At 43.5% G+C, this 25,500-nt stretch overlaps 1 protein-coding gene across 4 annotated transcripts in view; it reads right to left on the reverse strand.

The window, feature by feature from the left end:
- The window catches only part of LOC133554956 (serine/threonine-protein kinase WNK2), a 56,920-nt gene that overhangs the window by 7,434 nt on the left and 23,986 nt on the right, over window positions 1-25,500 (reverse strand). The window contains exons 5-25 of one of the 4 annotated variants that reach the window (XM_061904287.1): window positions 23,697-23,854; window positions 22,422-22,510; window positions 21,421-21,640; window positions 21,088-21,340; window positions 20,659-20,774; window positions 19,729-20,460; window positions 18,188-19,240; window positions 16,469-16,648; window positions 15,786-15,829; window positions 15,418-15,577; window positions 15,217-15,333; window positions 14,886-15,053; window positions 14,760-14,811; window positions 3,817-3,909; window positions 2,633-3,381; window positions 2,363-2,420; window positions 2,219-2,292; window positions 1,435-2,096; window positions 1,004-1,239; window positions 645-863; window positions 50-148 (exon numbers count right to left, since the gene is read on the reverse strand). In XM_061904287.1, coding sequence (XP_061760271.1) covers window positions 50-148; window positions 645-863; window positions 1,004-1,239; window positions 1,435-2,096; window positions 2,219-2,292; window positions 2,363-2,420; window positions 2,633-3,381; window positions 3,817-3,909; window positions 14,760-14,811; window positions 14,886-15,053; window positions 15,217-15,333; window positions 15,418-15,577; window positions 15,786-15,829; window positions 16,469-16,648; window positions 18,188-19,240; window positions 19,729-20,460; window positions 20,659-20,774; window positions 21,088-21,340; window positions 21,421-21,640; window positions 22,422-22,510; window positions 23,697-23,854 — 5,532 coding nt within the window. The remainder of the gene's footprint in view (window positions 1-49; window positions 149-644; window positions 864-1,003; window positions 1,240-1,434; window positions 2,097-2,218; window positions 2,293-2,362; window positions 2,421-2,632; window positions 3,382-3,816; window positions 3,910-14,759; window positions 14,812-14,885; window positions 15,054-15,216; window positions 15,334-15,417; window positions 15,578-15,785; window positions 15,830-16,468; window positions 16,649-18,187; window positions 19,241-19,728; window positions 20,461-20,658; window positions 20,775-21,087; window positions 21,341-21,420; window positions 21,641-22,421; window positions 22,511-23,696; window positions 23,855-25,500) is intronic. The other 3 variants (XM_061904288.1, XM_061904289.1, XM_061904290.1) reach the window with 3 other exon arrangements.

Here is a 25,500-nt window from a genome sequence, read left to right on the forward strand (position 1 = left end):
AGATTATGGAAATGACAGAGTGAGAAAATAGAAAGGAACAAATACAAACAGATGGACAGAGACACAGGTCCACTGAGGAATCTAGTGCGCGGTTTGCTACTAGATTTATAGGTGACTCTCTCTGACGTTTGGTGGTAAACCGTCCAGCCTGTAAAAATGAATATAAAAGGAAAAAAAGAGAAGAAATAAGAAAGATACTTTGAAAAAGGGCACAAAGATAAAAGATGAGAAACCCACACTATTAAAAGCACTTGCAAATGATGCCGACAAGGAGTAAACAATAGTCATTAACGGAACTGATTAATGTCACTTATGACACATCTATACAAGCTACTCATAGAGCCTACTTTTCCCAGGAACACACATATTTAAGTTCAAAATAATTTATAAAATATTTTGAACTGACCTGACTAATCAAAATACATTAGTGTGTAGAAAGTATAATCTGTGATTGCAGTTAAAACATCAATTGTCAGGTTATCACTTTGGCGTTAATCAGGGTTGGTCCTCATACTGTGTGGTCCTGGTAGAGAGAACACTACAACTCTAACATTGCTCAGTGTTTTCCCAATGTTGTATACCGGTGTATGTCAATATATTAATGTATATCTCATAAACTCTATGTAGGCTCTTGTAATGTTTACCTTGGTTTGCTAAGTTTGTCATCCCGTCATTGTGCTGCCCAGCGCTGATGTTGTCTGAGGAGAAAGAGCCTTTCAAAGAACAGGGTTGCTGGGTGTGGACCTGCTGCGGGATGGTGCTGTGCTGATTGACAGAGCAGGAGCTGCCACTGGAGTGGGCAGAATCATCAGATAAGATTGAACTTTTAGCAGGAGATCCAGACGAACTGCCAGCACTTTCACCTAGGTGCAAAATAAGAAACTGGTGAAAAACATTTGCAACATAATAAAAAAACTGGGTAACATTATTCAGACATCGCTGAATGTGATGCCTATGCAGTGCACTCCCATGCTAATATGCCATCACTGCTAAACCCACACACCTTTACTCTCCACTGTAGTGTTGGGGTTAGAAGGATTGCTTTTGAGCTGCTGCACCATAGGATTGAGCAATTTTCCAGCCTTTAGTTTGTGTTTACTGGCTTTGCGTCTTCGTCCACTTGGAGGAGCACAATAAAGCAGGCCAACATTGGGTGGCGGGGATTTTCCCAACTCTTTGTATAGACGTTCAATTTCATTCCTCTGAAATGCTTGCAGATCCGAGAATTCCTTCATGTGTCTAAAATGTAGAAAGCAGTTTGAGATGCATTGATCATATTTACTATACAGCAAAAATAAGTCGATTTATGTTGTTAGGCAATCAGACATGTGCTTGCATTTTAACACCCAGATACATATTTGCTCTATCCTGATGTGGTCGTTTGTACAATAACATTGAGTACATCGGTGTTGCTCTGGGTTTCAGTTACTTTACTTTTTTCTCAGCTCCTGTAGTTCTTTCCACACATCTGCATCCTCAAACTCAGAGTCATTGTCACTGCTGATGTAGGTGGACTGCGTATGTCCTGTAGAAAGTGAAGGAGCTTGACCATTCATTTCCTGTGGCTTTCTTCTGGGGGATTGAGTACTCAGCTCGCTTTTGCTCCGACCTGATCGCTTAAGAAAGGCTACTGCCCTCTTCATGAGGTCGCTTCCACTGTGCTCGGGTAGAGCATGAGCTGAGGATTTAGCATTGGCTAGAGGAGGAGCTTTGCTGCTGACGCTGTCCTCATCTGCAGAATCAGAGTGGAGGTGTGACAGGTGGTGGTGGTAGTGGTGATGGGTTGGCGTGCCTATGGTCATGGATCGTGGTATATGCTGGGGTGTGACATCAGTGCTGGAGACAGGCGTAGCTTGATAGAGGTTTGGTGGGGCAGAGAAGCGGTTATTAACTTTGGGTCTGGAGGTACCAGTACTTTCATTGGTTGAAGCTTTCAAAGATAATCTTCCGCCAGCTACATTGTCTTTGGTATTTGTTTGTGGGCCATTGCTGTGGGACTTTAGGGAACCACTAGAGTGCATCGGGGAGCAGCAGGTGCTGCGGCTAGGCATGCTTTTTTCCACATGACAAATTGCATTTAGTGATGTGGGTCCTACCTGAAAGAAAGACATTTTCATTCTTCAACTACAGAGAGGTTCAACTAAACATAATGCAGCAATAGTCACAGACCTCACACTGCAATCTAAATGAGCAAATATACTGGTAAGTCAATTCTTACTTGAAGAGAGCATTTGTAGTTACATGAAGCACAACTTACAGTCACATCTCTTCTGTTCAGATTTGTATGAGTAGCTAAAAAAGCAGAAAGAAACAATCACTTGTCATAAAAAACAAGATATTACACAAAATGTTTATTACTTACCTGCCAAAACAGAGTCACTTAGTGCACCCACACATTCTGGGCTTTCAGGAATCTGAGGCTAAAAGAAACAACAGAGATGCGTGTGTAAGCCCAAAAAGTCCCCTTGCAAAAATCTAATCAATAGTGCCACAAGTCTGTGATGCTGTCGTACTCAAACACAACCACCCAAATAAATGCTCATGTGTACGTGAGCGCTCATGCGCACGCACACACACACACACACACACACACACACACACACACACACACACACACAACTTCAGTGTTTACCAATGGCTCCCCCTGTTTTTTGGCAAGTGGGCCCTCACTGCTATGGTCATCTGAAATAGACGTTGAATTGACCGCTTCTGTGCTGGAGGTATGAGGGTCAGACACAGCACTGGAGGGCTGAGAGGTTGCATGTTCCTGGTACAATAGATTCCTCAGCTTCTCATCCAATGTCTTAATGGTGCAAACAAACTCCACCCGACGTGGACCGTCACTGTCCGACTCAGCAGGCCCCCCACTTGCTGGCTGTAGATGGTCTAATGATACAGAAGTCTGATGCGCTGGACTTTGAGGTTGGGAGGTGACTGATGCCGGCGGTATTGGTGTGGGATAGGGTTGCTGGAGGACCACAGACTGATGAGTAGTCAGCTGCAAGGATGGGTCCCCAGTTGGACTGGTCTGGTTGGCATGAGTAGTTTGTGTAGCCAAACCAGCTACCTTATTAATAGTATTGACGTCCAGAGAAACTGGTGGCACGAAAGCACAGCATGGGATGTCAGTTACCATAGACACAGCAGAGATGCAAGGTTTTTCAATAGGAAGGGTGTTATTCTGGCTAATAGCCACAGTATTGGGTTCAGTGTTATTGACAGTGGACTCCGGTCGCTGCACATGGGATGTGTCAGTGTTTTGGTCTTGAAGTTGCACTGACATGGGCAAAGGGTCTTGTGAAGATAAAGATGTATGAGCAATAGAACATGCAGGTGTGTTTCTGATGGGTTTCACAGATATCGTAGCAGACTTTTCCGATTCTGTAAAATATAAAAAACAAGAGTTACTCAAAAGCTGAAAAGAATGGGTCTAGAAGCAGTTAAGGCCATATAAAGGAGGGGGGAATAGGAACTGAGTTCTTGTTGTTCATCAGTATTACATCATTTCTTGTCTTCACCCATAAAGCTCTGTCAGCTTGAGTATATCTTACCTTCTTTGCTGCCATGCACCACTGCAGAGGCTATCTATTATGTAACTGACCTCCCAAGAAGAAACGCAACATTTTTGTATCTGTCTTCTAACAGGAACAATTGAGCATAAATGATTAATTTTACTCAACAGATGCTACAAAATAGTCCAATTAAATATTCCAAACATAAATTAGGAATTTTTTTTAACAATTGTGTATGTGCACCTAAGATACAATAATTATTACTCAGTGTTCAGCAGGTGTCCGGCCACTGTATTTAGCATACCCATATCAGTTGAGTTGTGAGCAGGAGTCTTCCCTTGGACAGGTATTTCAGCCACTGGGCAGATGATAAACCAGCGCTTGCCAGTGTGAAGGACTGCCAAGGACAGAATGGAAGAATTAAAGATTAGGCTATGTTCTTACTCTAGAGTATGATCCACAATTTGGATGCTCTTGCAATATCTAATCTTTTTATGTAGTCGTTCACGTTCACATTACAAAAAAAAAATTATGTGACGGGATCCGTTAAGCAACCAGCATGCACACAACACATTAGGCTGCACTTGCTGCAGTGCGTATACGTAAGTAAGCGAGGCTCCAATTCATGTAGATCTATATTGTAGTGAATGAGTGAAAACTTCAAACACTTTGTGCAACCGGACTCAACATTTTCCTTGCCATATTATTTTGCGTAGGAGAGTAGGAAGGATAAGTGCAATCATTTTTGATATTTCAGTTTTTGGGTCGTTAGATTTGACTTCTGTTTTGAGGAATGTGCATGCAGTTAAGGAGTCAGAGCCAGGAGTGATGCATACAATGACAGGAGTTTTAAAACATTTTCTTTTCACCGCTCACAGTTTTGTGCACATTCATCCACCATTTAGCTTTGCGACTCTCTGTTTTGGTCAAGAATTGTGACTAGGTATGGGAATCAAAACAAATCTTTATTTTTCATTCCTGGGCATGTCCAGACTTCTTTTCCCTAGGGGTGGCACCTAGTTCTGCAAGAGTGGCACCCATAAAACAGTCAGTCTACCCCAGGACCGGCTGTAGCTACCATAGTTGTTTACCACGGTTATTACCACCAAGTATGGAGTGAATATTCATGTAAAAGAATTGCTGCCGTTACACAATATTGCAAAGCTTTGAGATATTAAATTAAGTTGGACAACTTGCAACATCCTTCCATCCATTTTCTACCGCTTGTCCCTTTCGGGGTCGCTGGAGCCTGTCTCAGGTGCACACGCGCGGAAGGCAGGGTGTACCCTGGACAAGTCGCTACCTCATCCCAGGGCCTACACAGATAGACAACATTCACACTCACATTCACACACTAGGGCCAATTTAGTGTTGCAAATCAACCTATCCCCAGGTGCATGCCTTTGGAAGTGGGAGGAAGCCGGAGTAACCGGAGGGAAACCATGCAGTCACGGGGAGAACATGCAACTCCACCGAGTAAGATCCCGAGACCGATAGCAACAGCTGGCACAAAATACAAATACAGTTTAGTAAAATGTACTGCAAAATGAACAGGACTGTGTATCCAACAGTAACACAAAATACCTGATTCAGGGCCATAAACATACATTTAGAAATGTACATCTTCTGTCACCTACCAGTACTTTGAAATTATTTCTTTGAAACAGGTGCATGAAACTTATCTGTTTGGGTCATTTAAACAAGATTGTGTCCAAAATGGGCAGGACTGTTTCTGTTATTAGAATATGTGCTTATTTTAAGACTGATTTTTCAAAAGAGAAGTTTTAAAAATGTTGATGTTGTCTCATGGCGATTATTTCTCTGTGATTTGGTCATGCGCTCCAAAGAAAGATATTAAAAAGCTTCAACTTGTGCAAAATAAGGCCACTCGATTGCCATGAAATACCCAAATGAGTATTGACAATATGCACCACAATCTATCATGGTTATATGTTGATAAAAACTTATCAACTAACTAAAATAACCAGCTGATATTTGTTTCTATTCATACTACAACAAGGTCACAAATCTTACATTTTAAAATATATGTTTGTAACAGACAAACAACATTGTTGTACTAGGAGCAATAACATATGCTATGCAAAAAACAGTTTTACAGAGCTTCTTCCAAGTGAAATAGGCTGTCTCATGTATTAAAGGAGTCAAATAATCCATCCATCCATCTTCTTCCGCTTATCCGAGGTCGGGTCGCGGGGGCAACAGCCTAAGCAGGGAAACCCAGACTTCCCTTTCCCCAGCCACTTCGTCTAGCTCTTCCCGGGGGAACCCGGGGCGTTCCCAGGCCAGCCGGGAGACATAGTCTTCCCAACGTGTCCTGGGTCTTCCCCGTGGCCTCCTACCGGTTGGACGTGCCCTAAACACCTCCCTAGGGAGGCGTTCGGGTGGCATCCTGACCAAATGCCCGAACCACCTTATCTGGCTCCTCTCGATGTGGAGGAGCAGCGGCTTTACTTTGAGTTCCTCCCGGATGGCAGAGCTTCTCACCCTATCTCTAAGAGAGAGCCCCGCCACACGGCGGAGGAAACACATTTTGGCCGCTTGTACCCGTGATCTTATCCTTTCGGTCATGACCCAAAGCTCATGACCATAGGTGAGGATGGGAACGTAGATCGACCGGTAAATTGAGAGCTTTGCCTTCCGGCTCAGCTCCTTCTTCACCACAACGGATCGGTACAACGTCCGCATTACTGAAGATGCCGCACCGATCCACCTGTCGATCTCACGATCCACTCTTCCCTTATTCGTGAACAAGACTCCTAGGTACTTGAACTCCTCCACTTGGGGAAGGGTCTCCTCCCCAACCCGGAGATGGCACTCCACCCTTTTCCGGACGAGAACCATGGACTCGGACTTGGAGGTGCTGATTCTCATTCCGGTCGCTTCACACTCAGCTGCAAACTGATCCAGTGAGAGCTGAAGATCCCGGTCAGATGAAGCCATCAGGACTACATCATCTGCAAAAAGCAGAGACCTAATCCTGCGGTCACCAAACCGGAACCCCTCAACGCCTTGACTGTGCCTAGAAATTCTGGCCATAAAAGTTATGAACAGAATCGGTGACAAAGGACAGCCTTGGCGGAGTCCAACCCTCACTGGAAATGTGTTCGACTTACTGCCGGCAATGCGGACCAAGCTCTGGCACTGATCGTACCGCCACAATAAGACAGTCCGATACCCCATACTCTCTGAGCACTCCCCACAGGACTTCCCGAGGGACACGGTCAAATGCCTTCTCCAAGTCCACAAAGCACATGTAGACTGGTTGGGCAAACTCCCATGCACCCTCAAGAACCCTGCCGAGAGTATAGAGCTGTTCCACAGTTCCACGACCAGGACGAAAACCACACTGTTCCTCCTGAATCCGAGGTTCGACTATCCGGCGTAGCCTCCTCTCCAGTACACCTGAATAAACCTTACCGGGAAGGCTGAGGAGTGTGATCCCACGATAGTTGGAACACACCCTCCGGTCCCCCTTCTTAAAGAGAGGAACCACCACCCCGGTCTGCCAATCCAGAGGTACCGCCCCCGATGTCCACGCGATGCTGCAGAGTCTTGTCAAACAAGGCAGCCACACAGCATCCAGAGCCTTAAGGAACTCCGGGCGGATCTCGTCCAACCCCAGGGCCTTGCCACCGAGGAGCTTTTTAACTACCTCAGCGACCTCAGCCCCAGAAATAGGAGAGTCCACCACAGATTCCCCAGGCACTGCTTCCTCATAGGAAGACATGTTGGTGGGATTGAGGAGGTCTTCGAAGTATTCCTTCCACCTATCCACAACATCCGCAGTTGAGGTCAGCAGAACACCATCCGCACCATACACGGTGTTGATAGTGCACTGCTTCCCCTTCCTGAGGCGGCGGACGGTGGTCCAGAATCGCTTCGAAGCCGTCCGGAAGTAATTTTCCATGGCTTCCCCGATCTCCTCCCATGTCCGAGTTTTTGCCTCAGCGACCGCTGAAGCCGCACACCGCTTGGCCTGTCGGTACCTGTCCACTGCCTTGGAGTCCTATGAGCCAAAAGGACCCGATAGGACTCCTTCAGCTTGACGGCATCCCTCACCGCTGGTGTCCACCAAGGGGTTTTAGGATTGCCGCCCCGACAGGCACCAACTACCTTGCGGCCACAGCTCCGATCAGCCGCCTCGACAATAGAGGTGCGGAACATGGTCCACTCGGACTCAATGTCCAGCACCTCCCTCGTGACATGTTCGAAGTTCTTCCGGAGATGGGAATTGAAAGTTTCTCTGACAGGAGACTCTGCCAGACGTTCCCAGCAGACCCTCACAATGCGTTTGGGCCTGCCAAGTCGGTCCGGCATCCTCCCCCACTATCGCAGCCAACTCACCACCAGGTGGTGATCGGTAGAAATTTCCGCCCCTCTCTTCACCCGAGTGTCCAAAACATAAGGCCGCAAATCCGATGACACAACTACAAAGTCGATCATGGAACTGCGGCCTAGGGTGTCCTGGTGCCAAGTGCACATATGGTTTGAACATGGTGTTTGCTATGGACAATCCGTGACGAGCACAAAAGTCCAATAATAAAACACCACTCGGGTTCAGATCCGGGCGGGCATTCTTCCCAATCACGCCTCTCCAGGTTTCACTGTCGTTGCCAACATGAGCGTTTAAGTCCCCCAGTAGGACAAGGGAATCACCCGGGGGAGCACTTTCCAGTACTCCCTCGAGTGTACCCAAAAAGGGTGGGTACTCTGAACTGCTGTTTGGTGCGTAAGCACAAACAACAGTCAGGACCCGTCCCCCCACCCGAAGGCGGAGGGAGACTACCCTTTTGTCCACTAGGTTGAACTCCAACGTGCAGGCTTTAAGCCGGGGGGCAACCAGAATTGCCACCCCAGCCCGTCGCCTCTCACTGTCGGCAACGCCAGAGTGGAAGAGGGTCCAGTCCCTCTCGAGAGAAGTGGTTCCAGAGCCCTTGCTGTGCGTCGAAGTGAGTCCGACTATATCCAGCCGGAACTTCTCCACTTCGCGCACTAGCTCAGGCTCTTTACCCCCCAGTGAGGTGACGTTCCACGTCCCAAGAGCTAGCTTCTGTAGCCAAGGATCGGACCGCCAAGTGCTCTGCCTTAGGCTGCCGCCCAGCTCACATTGCACCCGACCTCTATGGCCCCTGCTATGGGTGGTGAGCCCATTGGAGGGGTGACCCACGTTGCCTCTTCGGGCTGTGCCCATGGGAACAGGCCCGGCCACCAGGCGCTCGCCATCGCGCCCCACCTCCGGGCCTGGCTCCAGAGGGGGGCCCCGGTGACCCGCGCCTGGGCGAGGGAAATCTGGGTCCATGTTTTCTCTTCTTCATAGAGGTCTTCGAGCTGCTCTTTGTCTGATCCCTCACCTAATAATGTAAGGGCTTTTTAATAACAAGCTTTTTAAGCTTGTTTTTTAAAAGGTACTACACTAAAGATTGTATTTTATTCCATATAGAAATACCCTGAGCCCGGGGATCGAACCAAGGACCTTCGTATTGTACATGTACTAAGCCCTGTGCCACCAGAGGATATGTTGATTGGGAACACTAAATTGGCCCTAGTGTGTGAATGTGAATGTTGTCTGTCTATCTGTGTTGGTCCTGCGATGAGGTGGCGACTTGTGTGGTGTACCCCGTCTCCCGCCTAAATGCAGTTGCGTTAGGCTCCAGCACCCCCTGAATGCAGCTGAGTTAGGCTCCAGAACCCCCCGCCACCTCTAGAGCAGGGGTGTCAAACTCATTTTAGATCAGGGGCCACATGGAGAAAAATCTACTCCCAAGTGGGCCGGACTGGTAAAATCCCTGCACGATAACTTAAAAATAAAGACACCTTCAGATTGTATTCTGTGTTTAAAAATAGAAGAAGCACATTCTGAAAATGTACAAATCATAATGTTGTAGTTTTTTTACACTTACATGTTGCGGTTAATAGTATTCTATCTTTATTTGTCGTTATTTATATTTTCTGAATGAATGATGTGATAATGTTCATCAGTCAACTCAATGGTGTTCATTTTCAATCTATCAAGATAAAAAAATATCAAAATCAAATTACAGTATGCCATGTATGTAGTGTGATCATTTTCCTCGATTGATGTACTAACATCATGTGATTTATTTTGTAAATATGTACCTTCATCTACAGCAGGGGTCGCCAACCTTTACCACTCAAAGAGCCATTTTGACCCGTTTTACAAAATAAAGAAAACTATGGGAGCCACAAGACTCTTTTGAAATTTTAAATGAAATAACACAGCGTACAAAGTTTTTTTTGCTTTGTGCTATGTATTAACCAGGGGTCTCAGACAGGCGGCCCGCACTTTAATATGAAAATTTAATATTAGTGCAGCCCGCGAGTTTTATCTAAATGCCGCTTGACAACATCATATTTGCCAACCATCTCAATTTTTCCGGGAGACTACAGAGTTTCAGAGCAACCTTTCTCTTGACTAACTGCTGGTTTTCACCCAAACAACAGTAATAAGGGTGTGCTATGATGACAATTCGTTTAGCGCCCTCTACAACCGTAACAAACAGCTTACCAGCCAATTTTCATACTGTATGAGGCTTCTGCTGATACACACAAGCGACTGCAAGGCATACTTACTTAACAGCCATACAGGTTACACTGAGGGTTGTGATATAAACAACTTTAACACTCTTACTAATATGCGCTACACTGTGAACCCACACCAAACAAGAATGACAAACACATTTCAGGAGAACATCCGCTCTGTAACACATTATAAACGCAACATAACAAATACCGAGAATCTCATGCATCCCTGACTCTTCCGGGCTCCATTATACACCCCCGCTAGCACCAAACCCCGCCCACCTCAACCGACGCACGGAGGGGGATGAGGGGTATATGCCGACCGCTCTGTGGTGGTTTATTTGAATGATATTCTTTTTTTCTCACCCACTCCCAAATTACACGTCCAACATGTTCATTTAGTTCTCCAACGTCTTCTCGAAAATAGTCTTTTTGTAAAGGCGGAATTTGTTTTATTATTATTATTCAGAGTCACTTCCTTTTTTGGGATTTATTGTGGAGGGGTCAACTCCGAACGAATTCTGCTAAGATCCAGGCGGTGGTTAAATGGCCCACTCCCACTTCTAGAAAGCACCTCGAAAGGTTTTTAGGTTTTGCAAACTTTTATCGTCGTTTTATCCGCAATTTTATACGGGTAGCTGAACCCTTGACGAGACTTACATCCACCAAGTTTCCCTTTTCGTGGACCTCAGAGGCTCAGTCTTCTTTTGATAGACTCAAATTGTTGTTCATTTCTGCAGCGGTTCTTGTTCATCCTAACACTTCTCAATTTTTTGTTGAGGTCAACGCATCTGACTCCGGCGAGGGGTCAGTCCTCTCCCAGCGCTCCTTCTCTAACCAGAGACTACACCCCTGTGCCTTTTTCTCCCGTCGCCTGACTCCAGCTGAACGCAGTTTCGACTTTGGCAATAGAGAACTACATGCCGTTGTGTTGGCTCTTCAAGAATGGAGGCACTGGCTGGAGGGCTCGAAAATCCCTTTTGTTGTGTTCACGGACTACAAGAATCTGGCCTACATTCACACCGCTCAACGGCTCAACTCGAGACAGGCAAGGTGGGCACTAATCTTCGCCAGATTCGACTTCACCATGACATTCCGGCCCGGATGTCCAGAATATACTCCTGCCCCTCGGAAGAGGTCAAGGCTGAGGCCATTATCCCTCCATCTCGAGTGCTGGGAGCGTTACAGTGGGACATTGAAAGTCATGTGACGGAGGCACTAAAGAACTTTCCCTCTCCCAAGAACTGTCCCCCGGCAGAGCTTCGTCCAGAAGTCCTACACTGGGCCCATAGCTCAAAGGTCGCCCGCCATCCAGGAATAACCCGTATATCTTTTTTCTTCTGTCCCAGCGCTTCTGGTGGCATCCCTTTAGGGCTGATGTCAAGGGGTTTGTGACTTCCACCATCCAATGGCAACATAATTAGGTTGACTTTGGTGGACCATTTTTGAAAATGGTCCATGTCATCGCTCTTCCCAAGTTGCCTTCTGCACTCAAGACTACTGAGTTAATGGTACGCCACGTTTTCCGGCTGCACGGAATCCCTGTGCATGTGGTTTCAGATAGAGGGCCACAATTTCCGTCGGTTTTTTTGGAAGGCCTTCTGTAAGTCTTTGGGAGTATCGCCCAGCCTTTCTTCGGGATACGAACCGCAGACAAATGGTCAGACTGAGCGCGTCAATCAAGATCTGGAGGCCGCTATCTGCTGTGTTTGCCACCATCAGCTGGTCTCATGGGCATTCAGCCTGCCTTGGATCAAGTATGCCCACAACACTCTAGTCAGCTCTGCAACAGTGTACGTCAAGACGGGCATAATACCCGGACTGCACATTCACGCGCCTCACAGCGCAACCAGTGTCTCGCTAACCGCCGCCGCAGCAGCACAGCACGAGAATACAAGCCCAGTCAGAGGATGTGGCTGTCATTTCGCGACGTACCTCTCCAGGAGGAGGCCAAGAAACTGCAGCCACGGTTAATAGTTCCTTATCCCATTGAGCGAGTAATCAATTCCTCTGCTGTTCAACTACGTCTTCCGGACTCTCTGGATAGGTCCCTCTTTCCATGTCTCTCTGCTCAAGCCCGTTACCTCCAGCCCCTTGAGTCCTCCAGAAGTGCCTCCTCCACCTCCCAGGCTTATTAATGGTCATACCCCCATTTACAGTCAAGGCCATTCTCGATGTGAGTTTACAGTCAAGGCTATTCTTGATGTGAGTAGCAATAAATAGCCTAAAATGCAGCAAAAGTTGAAGGACTTAATTCCCCACTTAACCATTAAAAATGTTATTTGAAAATACAGTCAAACCAGTGTTAGAGGACACCTATCTACAGCGGCCAAATACATTCCGCCCCCACCTTCCTGTGGAATCCTCATGTTGCATCCTGGAATATATATATATTTTTTTACTTAGTGTGTCGGTCACGAATATAAACATTTGTTAGTGATGCAAACATGTTGTTGATAGGGACTCAGTTTGTAGTTTATTTAGTCTTTTTAGAATAAACCTGCTGTGACTATTAACTTTTGTCTTGCTATTTTTATTTTTCCATAATATTTAAGTTAAATAATTTAATAAGTAACGGCAATTAACGATGATGCTCACTTGCAGTTTACATAATCCACTACGGACGTCCACATAAGGGCCATTTACGTGTCATATTTTCGGTGCCAATGAGTACTCTCCCTCATTTGTTGTCATGCTTTCAGTGAATCAGCAAGAAGTAAATCATTGCCGTTACTAACATCTCATCCCTCGTGTTTACCAATCCAACACTTCTTGTTGTATTGAGCTTCAATGTGTGAGTTTGCATACAGTTGCCACTTGTCTATAGTGGCCACTTTTGCAGTTGCCCTTGAGTGGTCACTATGGACACGTTTTACTGTATTAGTTCCAACGCTTCGTCGGATTCAGCTTCAACGTTTATGAGTTCATAATGCTGTCAAAGCTTGGCTCAAAATGGCTCCCAACCTTCATATATAATAATTGCCATTTGTCTACAGTGGCCACTTGTGCAGTTTCCCTGTGAAGACTCTTCTTCGGCATGGTAATGCCGGTGTTGTTTTCCCGAGGATACGTCGAAGCAGAACACAGCAAAGGTGAGATATAAAAGGTATTTATTAAATAATACAAGGCTAGGAACAAAAACACTGGTGTAAAGAGAAAAGGCAAACAAAAGACGCTAGCGTGAAAGCTAGGATAAACACAAGGAAAACTAAAACTTGGCACGAGGACACAAAAGAGTAAACAAAACATTCAGCATGAAAGCTGGAATATGAAGTGGCTTAGCGTAAGAGCTAGCGAGAATATACATACGAAGACAGATGAGAGTCGTCACTGTTGCGCATGGGAAAATTAGGATCCGAGAATGAGTGAACAGAAAAGGCGAGCTTAAATAAGGAAGTAATCAACAGTGACAGGTGTGCAGGGACCGTGATTGTAGCAGGTGAACTAATGAGCTACCATGGTGACAGACTAAACAGGAAATAAAGACGTCAAACAGGGTGATACAAAAATGCAACAATAAACCATAATATGGGAAGATCGGAGTACGGATCTTAACATTCCCTTCCCTTTAGTGTATTAGTTTCATTGCTATACAGAATAGAGTAGAACAGTCGTCCCTCCCCATGTTGCGCTTCGAATGTAGCGGCTGCCCTCTATCATGATAGTTTTCCCAATTTCGTAAAGAAAATTTTACGGATTTTTGGCCTAAGGTTAATATAAAGGTCAGGGTCATGGCAAATGTTATTGTCCCATTATTGAAATTTGTTTTGGGCATCGTGTTACATTATTCCTTCATAAGGCATTAAAGATAATCACGTAAAAACACAGACTTAAAAGAAACTAACAAATCCGGGCTATTAATCGGAAATACAATACATTACGTCAACATAGGGACATATAAAGACATTGGATAATTTAAAGTGCCAGATGCAGTCTTAAAGTATAGTATTTGTCTTGTTTTCTACTATTATGTAGTGGTGATCACAATAGATAGTCACCAAGAGGGACTTCTGTTTACAGGCTTAGGAGAACTTCTGTTCCATGCCAATGGAGCCGTTGTTTACATGTCTGTTTGTCATGTTAAGTAGAGAGAAAAACTGTTGATTGATCTTTGAATTCTGTCTCATCAACACCACCACCACACTAGTGAGCCTTTGACATTAACAATGTCAAACGACAACAGAGGGAACAATGGCGTGTGACTTGTACCACTTAATGCTAAAGACAAAGCTAATCTTGATGTCATTTTCACGCCAATCATATTGACCTAAACATTTGGTTTGAGAACATCGAAGCCCAGTTCCAACTTAAAGGAATTACACAGTATGGGACAAAGGATTTCCAACCAGAGCAACGATGCTTGGAGGATACTGCAGCCACTGGCAAGTGGCACGTACTCAAGGCTACTATATTGGTTGAAACTATTGTAAAGGTGACTATATGGGTGTTTTCCCATGTCTCGAGGGCTCACAAAATGTTAAAACCCAATTTTTAGATGGTCGTAGAGAGGTTTTTTTAAGCTTTACAAAACTATTTGATTTAAAAATAAAAATCCTACTTTGCAAAAATGTATCTATTAAGGTAAGGCCTGGAACTCACTCTACAAATATATGTAAACCCTAAACCACAGTAAATAATTCTGAAGAAAATACATACTGTATGTTCCAAAAGGTTAAATTTCCTTACCATTTTGTTGGTAGACCTGCTGTGGAATGCATGGGGCACAAGCCCGAATTCCCTAAAAACATAGAGAGGGTGACTTAAAAACAGGTTATTCACTCTACCGAGTTTGGCAAAATAATCCTCTCTCACCTCCATAGACAAGCTGCCAGCTCCTTCACTCACAGGACCGATTGGCTTTTCTGAGTTCCTCTCACCTTCTGTGCCTTCACTCAACAAGTCCTCAGCCTTATCTACGATATCCTTCAGCTGTTCAATGAACACTTCTTTCTCTAAGGGCAGGATAAAATCGTTCTCCACCTGAGGGAAAGGTAAGGCATTTTTCTATTGCAGTGCAAACACTCCCCCTCAAAAAATTATAATTACACATACCAAAAAAAACTTTAATATAATACAAATGATTACAGTATGTTGACGTATGATGATATCTACCACTAACTTGTTAAGTGTTTTTCCGTCATACCATATATGTAGCAATCTCTTCAGGCGCATCTCCATCCAAGTCAAATTTAAAGGTGACCATTTTCTGATTGTGCGTTTCCAATTGGCACTCTACCATCTTGTCCCCTGTGTTACATACCTGCAATCAGACAATAACACACTGGTGTTACGTTGTAATGGAGGGCAACACATTTCACTTTTAGAAGGGGCTTTGGCAACGCACATTTAACATGCTAAGCTTAGGTCTGCTAATCTTTTCCTGGCGAGACCGAGTGCGTGTTGACTTGCGGTGGTGTTTGCGGACTTTCACCTCCCCTTTACCACCATGGGCCCCCTCATAGCCATCACTCATCTCCTTGCCTGATGTGGCATCAGAGTTGACACTGTTTATTAGGAGAAAATAATGCGAGTCAGTATTATTGTGTCAATTATAACTTAACTAATAACAACCAGCTTTAACTTTTAGGTGGATTATAGAAGAAAAACATGTGATTAAAAATGTGCAATCGTACAGACATTAAAGTGGGTTTAGCAAAATCATGATTGTGTGCTTATTACCAGTGAATGCAGGAGTAAACTGTCGGATAGTACCTGTCATAGCTTTGTCCCCCAGTGTGTTTTTCTGCAGCCTGATCCTAGGAACAGAAAATAAAAAAAAGCAGAAATAAACTCCTTCCAAAAAAATGACCATTTAATTCATCAGTGTAATCTATTTTACTTTGCACTGACAGCAGAAATTATATCTGCTATTTTATCTCATTGATATTAGAAATTGGCCAATAATATTTTACAACAGTCCATAATATTCAATGAGCCATACTGCCGTATTTTGCGACAACTATGGACACATGCACGGACTCAGTTTGCAGAAATTGAGTCCACATACATATGTGAAACGGACAATATAAGGGATGCATGACTCTAAACCTCTGAATACCAATATTTGTTTTATTGGTAAGCATAGCGAACTTGTCTTGTTCTGTATATTGTACAGTATTTTGTATTTCTACAGTGTTTTGTATATTTTAAAGGATTGCTTGTTATTTTTATTGGATAGTAGTCTGTTTATTTCAATTGTTAGTTTTTCTTTATTATTTCTTGTGTTATTTATTTTACCCCATTTTGTTCCCACAACCGCACCTTAAGTTGGAGTCTTTAATCTCGTTATATGCAAATATAATGACAATAAAGTATATTTCATTCTATTCTATTCTATTCTAAAAGAGATCTCCAGCCAAGTCAGTGTAGACCTCGGAAAAGCATTGGATATTCACCTCTGTGTTAGCCTCAGTCCGATCACTGAGCTGTTGCTGTGTCAGGCTGGAAACTGCAGATCCAGACGATGCTCTCTGAGACTCAGAGCAATGAGGAAGGTAAACCTGACTCTGAACTTGACTTTGGTTCTGCTTTTCCAAATGGCCACAGGTAGCAGGTGTGCCCTGGTCTGACACATTCTGTACAGGTATGGAGAAGACAGTTGGCTGTGTGAGAAAGGTTGGCTAAACAAGGGTGGGATGTTTGACTATCGTCTGTTCCCAATGAATAAAATAAGATTTAATTTTCTTAAGCATTTTTAAAAACATTTGCTGTAGAAGTAAACCTAAACATATAGAGAACACACATGCATACACTATATATACAGTATTTCTCTTTTCACAGCAATATGGTGAAATGTAGTACTTAGTCACATGTATCTTATTTACCTGTGTATGAGGACTGTCGTTTGTGGAAAGGTGTGTGCTCAGAGACGAGGCAGTTTGTGTGTATATGGGAAATGTGGTTGGAACTGATACAGATGAAAGTTCTGAGTAACAGGTTTCACCTTGCTGCGAAGCAGAATTGCCCTGATCATATGGAGATGATGCGATTGTCATTTTACCAAGCACAGGTGAAGGAGGAGGCTTGAGCAACATTGATATGGATGAAACAAGGACATTATCATTGTGACTTGGGGAAATTGGAGAGACAGAGGGAGTTACAGGGTAAGTATAACCAGGGGAAAGGAAGACATGGTTAAGAGAAGATGCTGAAGAATGAGGGGTAGAGTGTGAGTGATGGTGGGAGGCCTGACAGTCAGGAACAGCTGCCATCACCTGGACAGTGGGATACTGTGAAAGAAACTGAAAGAGGAAAGGAAAGAAATGGAAGGAAAGACAAAATCATATTGTCTAAAATAAGTTTACTTAGTTTCCAGTTAAGATTATAATCTGGTCCATTAATACTACCTAAGCACCAATAAACTAAATATGAAATGCGGTAAAAATAATTCAACAAAATAATTTGAAGCCCAGTAGACTGAAAAGTACCTGGCATGAATGTTGTGGTGGTGGTGATGCGGAAATCCGCAGTGGTTGCAGGTACTGAATGACAGCGGTTTCTAGTGTGTGTTGATCAGACATTGTGTGGGTGGTTAAACTGCCCACAGAGTGGGAAAGATTTTGTCAATCTTGCTCAGTCAATGTAATGCTCTGACCACCAGAGATATCCTACAGGACAATAATAAATCAATGAAAGAGAATACTTGTCGGATAAAATTCAGTGGAATGCAGTTCTACTACTACAACCTACTCAGTGGCCTAGTGGTTAGAGTGTCCGCCCTGAGATCGGTAGGTTGTGAGTTCAAAACCCCGGCCGAGTCATACCAAAGACTATAAAAATGGGACCCATTGCCTCCCTGCTTGGCACTCAGCATCAAGGGTTGGAATTGGGGGTTAAATCACCATAAATGATTTCCGGGCGCGGCACTGCTGCTGCCCACTGCTCCCCTCACTTCCCAGGGGTGAACAAGGGGATGGGTCAAATGCAGAGGACAAATTTCACCACAACTAGTGTGTGTGTGACAATCATTGGTACTTTAACTTTAAGTTCACAGTTAAAACTCAAATTTACCTTAACCTATTTTCACTTCAAAGTTTCTATGGAACTGTCTCCTCAGAATTATAACGGCATGCTTAGTCTGACAACTGGGTGGCCTAAAGGTCAAACAAACCCACCTTTTTATTTATCTGAGCAGCATGGCTTTGCTGTGAGGGTACTGGATTGCTTTGACGAGTCAGCATCTGGGGATCTCCTCCATAGGCCTGTGATGTATCAGATGACAGTTGTGCGGTGAGGTACTGACCCTGCTGCTGCACAGCATTGAGGGCAGAATGTGAATAGCTCTGAGAGCCCACATCAGGTAAACTGGTAGTCGAACAGGGCTGATTAGTGCCTGCATGGTCCTTTTGTACTATAGGCTGGGATGTATCCTGGCTTGATTGTGGTAAGGTTATCGGTATGGAATTCTGGCTTTGCTGTTGAAGACAAGGCGTGTGTTCATTTTGGTGACCAGACGATTGAAGATTTTGAGAATGGTGAAGAGGTGGCCTTTGTTGGTGTATATTTTGCATTCTCTCAGGGCTAAACTGTACATGTGTTTGCCTGTCATGTTGGGTTAGCTGTATACTGCATTGAGTATTTTGCATTGAAGGTTGATAGTCTTGAGTGGGTATCTGCTGGCTATAAAGTGCTGATGCAGAGCTCGGGCCAATCGGCTGATTTGGCAGTTTAACCACGTCTTGAACCTGCTGCAAAGCACTAGCAGCTTGTGCCAAATGACACTGGGCCATTGCTACCATAGTTGAGGGTGCACATGTAAGAGGGCAACTTTGTTCTGACTGCTGTGCTGGTGGAGTAGTTGTGGCATCCGTAGTTGTTTGCTGAACTGATATTTGATAACCTGGCAGAAAATAGCTCTGTTGCTGAGTTGAAACAATACAGTTCAAAGTTGCTTGCTGTGGATGGTGACATTGTGTCTGGTAACACTGTGCAACATGTTGAGGGGCAGATGATGCTGAAATACTTGGTGCTGACTGCTGTTGCGCATTTGAAGGTGTGTAACAACCACTGGCTCCGTGACGGAGGTTGACTGAGGATGAAGTAACTTGATCTGGTGTTGCAGCACCGAGTTGGAAAGTATATGGAGCAGAAGGGAAACTTTGTCCAGGCTGGATGTACTGGTGTGATGTGAACTCAGCTGGTTTATTCTGGTGGCCCACAGAACTGGTCTAATAGGCATAAAAAAGGGAGATTTATATACAGTATTAGGATTTTAAAAATTGTTATGGTAAACATTTTTCAAAACAACTACAGACATGGAATGTGAGTATAAAAAGAAGGATGTAAAGAAGTTAAAATCAAGACAAAAAGAACAAAACAGTTGGTCACACTTTCTTCTATAAAACGGTAATTTACACAAGAGCAAAGCAGGAATGGAGTTGTTGCACTGGACTAGTAAGGCAATGTGTTATCCCTGTTAATTGTTGAGAAAAGCAGTGGCAAGTTAATCTGCAAGGAGTTACTGCTTTAGATAATCAACAACAAACTATTTTGCCGCAATTAGCAGGCTTCTGAACAAGAATTTGGTCAGCTTTGGGAGGTTAGGGAGAAAGCAAGAATTAGCAAGTGGATAGGAGACCAGATCCCCTTCAAGCAGAAGGATGTGGGCCCTTGTAATGGATAGAAGAAAAAGAGCTAGTCTACTGTTTTAACCTACCAGTCCTACAGCAACTTGTTGTTCTCGTGCCAATAATTTATTTTCGCTGGCATCAAACAAACTGGCACTCTGGGGACTCTTCGGGTTGCCATCTTCAGCAGCACTGAGTGTCCTGTGAGAAGCTGAGGAGTGAATCGAACGGTGCTGGGTGGATGCAGTGTGACATGGTGGTCCTTTCTGATTGATTATATTAAACAAGGACTTCTGCAGCAGTAGGAAATCTAGACAATCAGTTGAACCTTTATTGTTTCCTAAACCTGTTCCAGGAAATGTTCCCATTGAGGACAGGCAGTATTTTGAATCAGTAGATGGATGGTGCTGTAAACCTCCCTGTGACCCTAGATGAAGCAAAGAGAGCGAGGCCTTCCGCATATGAAGTTTTTGCTTTGCCAGACGGTTAATGTGATGACAGGTTAGATTGCTAATGTCAGAATGTCTACGGAGACTTGTCACAGGTAGTGGGATATTTCCACTGGTGGCCTCAGCTCTTGAGTGACGTTCCCATTGGTTTTCTATCACTGCAGAGGTGGATCTGACTGATCTCCATGAATGTTTTAGAGCATGTAGTTGAGCAATGCATTTTGCATGGTAAGTATCAATAACAGGAGCACTTCCTCTGCGGGCTGCAGTTCCAAATCGAATAGTAAGCTCTGGGCTTAGCACTTCCCCCCATACATCACCTGTATCACAGGAGTGAGGCCGATCTGTCTGAAAAGGTATACTTCGCTGGCACTGATTGAGAAGCAACCCAAAAGGCAAAACACACGTTCATAATTAGCAGGTCACAACAAAATGAATGAAATCCAAACCATAAATTCACTTGTAATATGACATAATTGCAGATATTCTCCTCTGTGTCAATACTTATGTGTATTTTTACAAATCTGAATGTACAGGGTCAACATGGGCCTCTATGCTCTGAATACAAACCTGTTGCATTGCCATCGGGATCGGCTCTAGCAGGGACTGATAGGGGCCACTCCGCTGGCTGCTGTGGGAATCAGAGTACACAGTAGAACCCTTGCCACTGTCGAAAGTGCTGTCTGCTACAGAGACACACAATGAGGGAAACATAAAAAGTCTAAGATTAGGCTTTAGCTCATATGAACAGATAGCGCACTATGTGGCTGTATTGAGCATACTTTTGCCCGAAATCTGTGTATGTAGCTTTTATACTTTATTAAGTATGTACTTTAATGTTTTCCTTTTGCTTTTATGTGTTTTTATCCTATGTTTGTGGACTTTTTGAACCTGTTATGCAACCACATAAATTCCCCATAGTCTATCCTACCCTATCCAATTCTCAACAATGCAGTTTAATGCATTACCCCCCAGACAGGCTGTAAAAGAGGGGCTTACATGTGACTGAAGTGACACTGGCTGGCGTAGTATGCTGTCTGTTGTGCTGTTCAGAGTCTGGTTCTGGTTCCACCAAAAGAGGCTGTTTTGCATGTGCATCTCTAGAAGCAATACACTGAAAGCCATTCACCCCATCCATTCGATCAGCAGCTGATACAGATCTCTCTCTTCTCCATTTGATCAGTGCTACACGGTCCCTAATTGATTTTCCCACAGTCTTAGCGTCACTTTCATGGAAGAATCCAGACTCCACCTAAAAAAGAAAAAGTATGACTACCAGGTTTTTTAAAAACTGACTTTTAATGCATTAAAAATGCCACCTTCTTCACATACCATCTCTTGCGCCACCAGTTCTGGGACTTCTTTTTCCAGGTCAAAAGCAAACTCAATAGCTTCGCTTTCCTTGTACTTCCCTTTCAATTTTTTATGGTCCTCCACCCACAATTTTAGGGCTATTGATGTCTTTTTCCCATCATCCTCCTCCGCAAGCTCCACCCTCACCCCTGTATCCTCCGCAAAGAAGGCGTGGTTCAGGAGGTCTTTGATTGTGTACCTGTTGGATGTACAGTAAATAATGAGGTTTGCACAAATACAAGGATGTTTGTTTGTTCTTCATTGTAAAATTAGTCAATCCATATGTGGAGGGGGGCGTGGTCGGCGTGTCTCCTGTGGTGATGGTATGTGTGTGGACTGGCTTTGAAGCCCAGCTGGCCGGTGAGTGGATTGCCCCAGCTGGGGCTGATCATCTAATCATCTTTCGCCTTTATCAGTAGCAGCCGGGGCCATGACAGAGTTATTTCTGTTCGGAGAGAAGACGCGCATGCACGAGAAACGCAGAGAGCGAAAGACACGAGGAAAGACGCGCGCCAGACTGCAAATTCGCAGAGCCAAGACTGTCGTGGGGTGCCACCGGAGCAGAGACTGCAATGTAGTGCGCTGTAACCGCGTGTGTGCGCTGCAAATAAAGACAATGTTAAACCAGACTCCCGGGCTACCGCAAGATCTGTTGGCATCAGGAGAGGCCACTAGAGGGACACTGTCACACCTTATTTTTTTCAAAGTGAATATTTTATATGAAAGCCCTGCAACCATTGTTGAGCGTCCAGCCAGCGACACGTTAAGTTTAGAAATCCGACAATATAGAAGGTTGAGGGCCATTACAAAAGGACATCTACAAATTGAAGCAAATATCATCATGAATACATTGTCAAATGATTATTTAGAATTAATAAATAAGTAAATGAATACAATAAAATTATACTTGTGTAACAAAACAAAGTTATGCGATTTTTGGTAACAAAAGCATGAGAAAAACACACCTTAATGTTACTTACCTTTCCTCTCTCCTTTGGCAGATGCATTCCCCAATAATCTCCTTGATTTCAGGATCCACAATCTTGTTGTAACTGGCTGGCTTGACTCCCTGAACGAAATCCAAATCAAACATTGGAATGCCACATACCATCAAAGGACAGTGGTTTGAAAATAAATGTAAGTCCAGCTCTATCTTGCAAAAACAGTTTTTAAGAGTATGAGAACAATGCATCATGGAGACCAGTATTGTACTATTTTGTCGATTTTCAAAAAGGTATACCTAGTATGGTGGTGCAAAGCCAAAAAGTACCATCTTCTGAATACAAGAAAGCAGGCAACTGCACCAAGTGTAACATATGCACTCATGTATGCAGGTGATGTAACAATCGCTGCACTTATATTTGATCAGTTTCCTTTTGATATCCCACAGTGGTCCCAGTGGGGTACTCTGATATGCATACAGTAGAAATACAGAATCAAGAGACAAGCATACTAATGCCAGCCAGACAGTAAGGGAATATTAAAAGATTTCCTTCATTTTACACCATGGCAAGTCTCAATGTGGAGGATCAATACCGTATTTTTCGGACTTTTCATAGTTTGGCCGGGGGAGCAACTTATACTCAGAAGTGACTTATGTGTGAAATTATTAACACATTACCGTAAAATATCAAATAATATTATTTAGCTCATTCACGTAAGAGACGTATAAGATTTCATTGGATTTAGCAATTACAAGTGAGAGACGGTTTGGTAAACATATAGCATGTTCTATATGTTATAGTCATTTGAATGACTCTTACCATATGTTACGTTGACATACCAGGCACCTTCTCAGTTGGTTATTTATGCGTCATATAACATACACTTATTCAGCCTGTTGGTCACTATTCTTTATTTATTTTAAATTGCCTGCGCCCCCCGCGACCCCGAAAGGGAATAAGCGGTAGAAAATGGATGGATGGATGGATGCCTTTCAAATGTCTATTCTTGGTGTTGGGTTTTATCAAATACATTTCCCCCAAAAATACGACCTATATATGTTTTTTTTTCCTTCTTTATTATGCATTTTCGGCAGGTGCAACTTATACTCCGGAGCAACTTATACTCCGAAAAATGAGGTATTTACCATTATATTAGGTATCTATGCTTGGAGACATTAACACTTTTGTCATTTGTCATTCCACTTTACTAATTGTAAGTGAGTATAAAAAAGCGAAAAGTAAATAAAACTCTGTTAATGCATTTTTTCTTATTCCTACAAACGGGAAATCCTGTATAAAAGTTGTACTTACACTTGTGACTTTACGGTAAATCTGTGCAGCATTCTGACATTCTGAATAGGGGTATTCTGAGGTGGCCATTTCTAGCATACACATGCCAAAGGCGTAGACATCCACAGCTTCATCATAGTGCTCTTCATACATCTCTGGAGCCATAAACTCTGGAGTGCCTGAAATGACAGATGGAGTAATGTAGGGGAGAACATGGTGGGTTGGGCTGGTGCCTATCCCAGCTGCACTGAGGCAGAAGGCAGCGTACACCCTGGACATTACGCTAACTCATTGCAAGGCCAACACAGATAGACATTAATTGTTATTCTTGTTTTGTGGTGTACCCCATCTCAATCCTAAAGTCAGTTGGAATAGGGTTCTGCAAACCCGCAACTCTAGTGAGCAATATCTAAAATGGAGGGATGAATGGATATATATTTAGTCAGAGTTACACACGAATTCACAAATACATTGCCCTGTCTATACAAGAGGAGCACACTGCTGTTTTTAAGCACTGAGTAGGGATGGATGATTTTGAGAAAAGTTATTTTTTTCTCTCCAAAATTGCGATTCAATTTGAAATTTTTATATTTCATACATAAAAATGCATAAAACTGTGAGAATAGTGAGTGAAGGAAGACATGTTGCATTTAGACTGCCAAACAATAATATTCCCTCCTGGTCCTACACATTAGAACAATTGAAAATAATTGACTTTCAAAAAAATGTGTCTTTCTGCAGGCAGACTCAGAGCTTTTGTCTTTATCATGTCTTGAACCGAAGAAATAATTGATAAAATAATCAATTAAAAACGTAATGTAATCATAATATATAATAAAAATGCAAGTTACCATTTAAAAGGATATACTTTTTTATTTGTCATTACAGTAGAATTGTATCTGGAAGGTAAACAACGTTATCCTGCATAAGTGAACAAAAAAAAATAAAATGGACTCATTCCTGCAAGCAAAATGTTAACTTAAATTAAGATTGGGCATCTTAAAGTTCATTTTTTTTCTCAGTTGGAAAAAGTACTTCGGATATTGACTTTTTGTTTATTGCTATCACGTGATTATGGCATTCTTGCTTGTTCCTCCTTGTTGATGGGCTAATAATGCCCATCTGATTTAAAGCTGAACTATTCCCACAATTGGACATTTGGTTTTGTAATCACATTTTTTTACTCAGCGGCAAGTAGGGAGGCTGTCTGGCCATGCTTCCTGTGTGTGTGTGTGTGTGTGCGTGCGTGCGTGCGTGCGTGTAAAACTGGCGCCTCACTCTCCACCCACCGACAAAACAAGGATTGTGAACGACTGAAAAGAGAGCTCACTGTGTCCAGTTGATTATACTTTTAAATAAACGCACTCAGGTGCTGAGAGTGATGCAAAGAATGAGACGTCGTTCTCCCTGTTTAAAGCGAGAGACTAACAAACACGAGGCCCAACAATTCTGATTGAGGAACATTATATCTTAAATGCAAGTAACAGCAGTGAAAAAACCCAAAAACCTCTGCCTCTTGCGGTTATGTAATCGCACCATTTAAAACCTCAATGTCGATTCAATGTCAATTAATTGTGCAGGCCTAGCACCTATTGTAAAATGCTAGTCAAAGACAGTGTTGGTAATAACCGCGTTACTAACGGTGTTTTATTTTCAGTAACGAGTAATCTAATTAATTACTGTTCCCATCGTTGCAAAGCTGTTGCAGTTACTGAGAATGTGAAGTGGCTCGTTACTACACTATGGTTAAATGAAGCGCAAGGTCTCAGGTTTCGGCCACACATCAGCTGCCTGAAGAGAGAAGGTGTGGGGATGACAACGCCAT

Source organism: Nerophis ophidion, linkage group LG06 (assembly GCF_033978795.1).
Source record: "Nerophis ophidion isolate RoL-2023_Sa linkage group LG06, RoL_Noph_v1.0, whole genome shotgun sequence".
Lineage (NCBI taxonomy): Eukaryota > Metazoa > Chordata > Actinopteri > Syngnathiformes > Syngnathidae > Nerophis > Nerophis ophidion.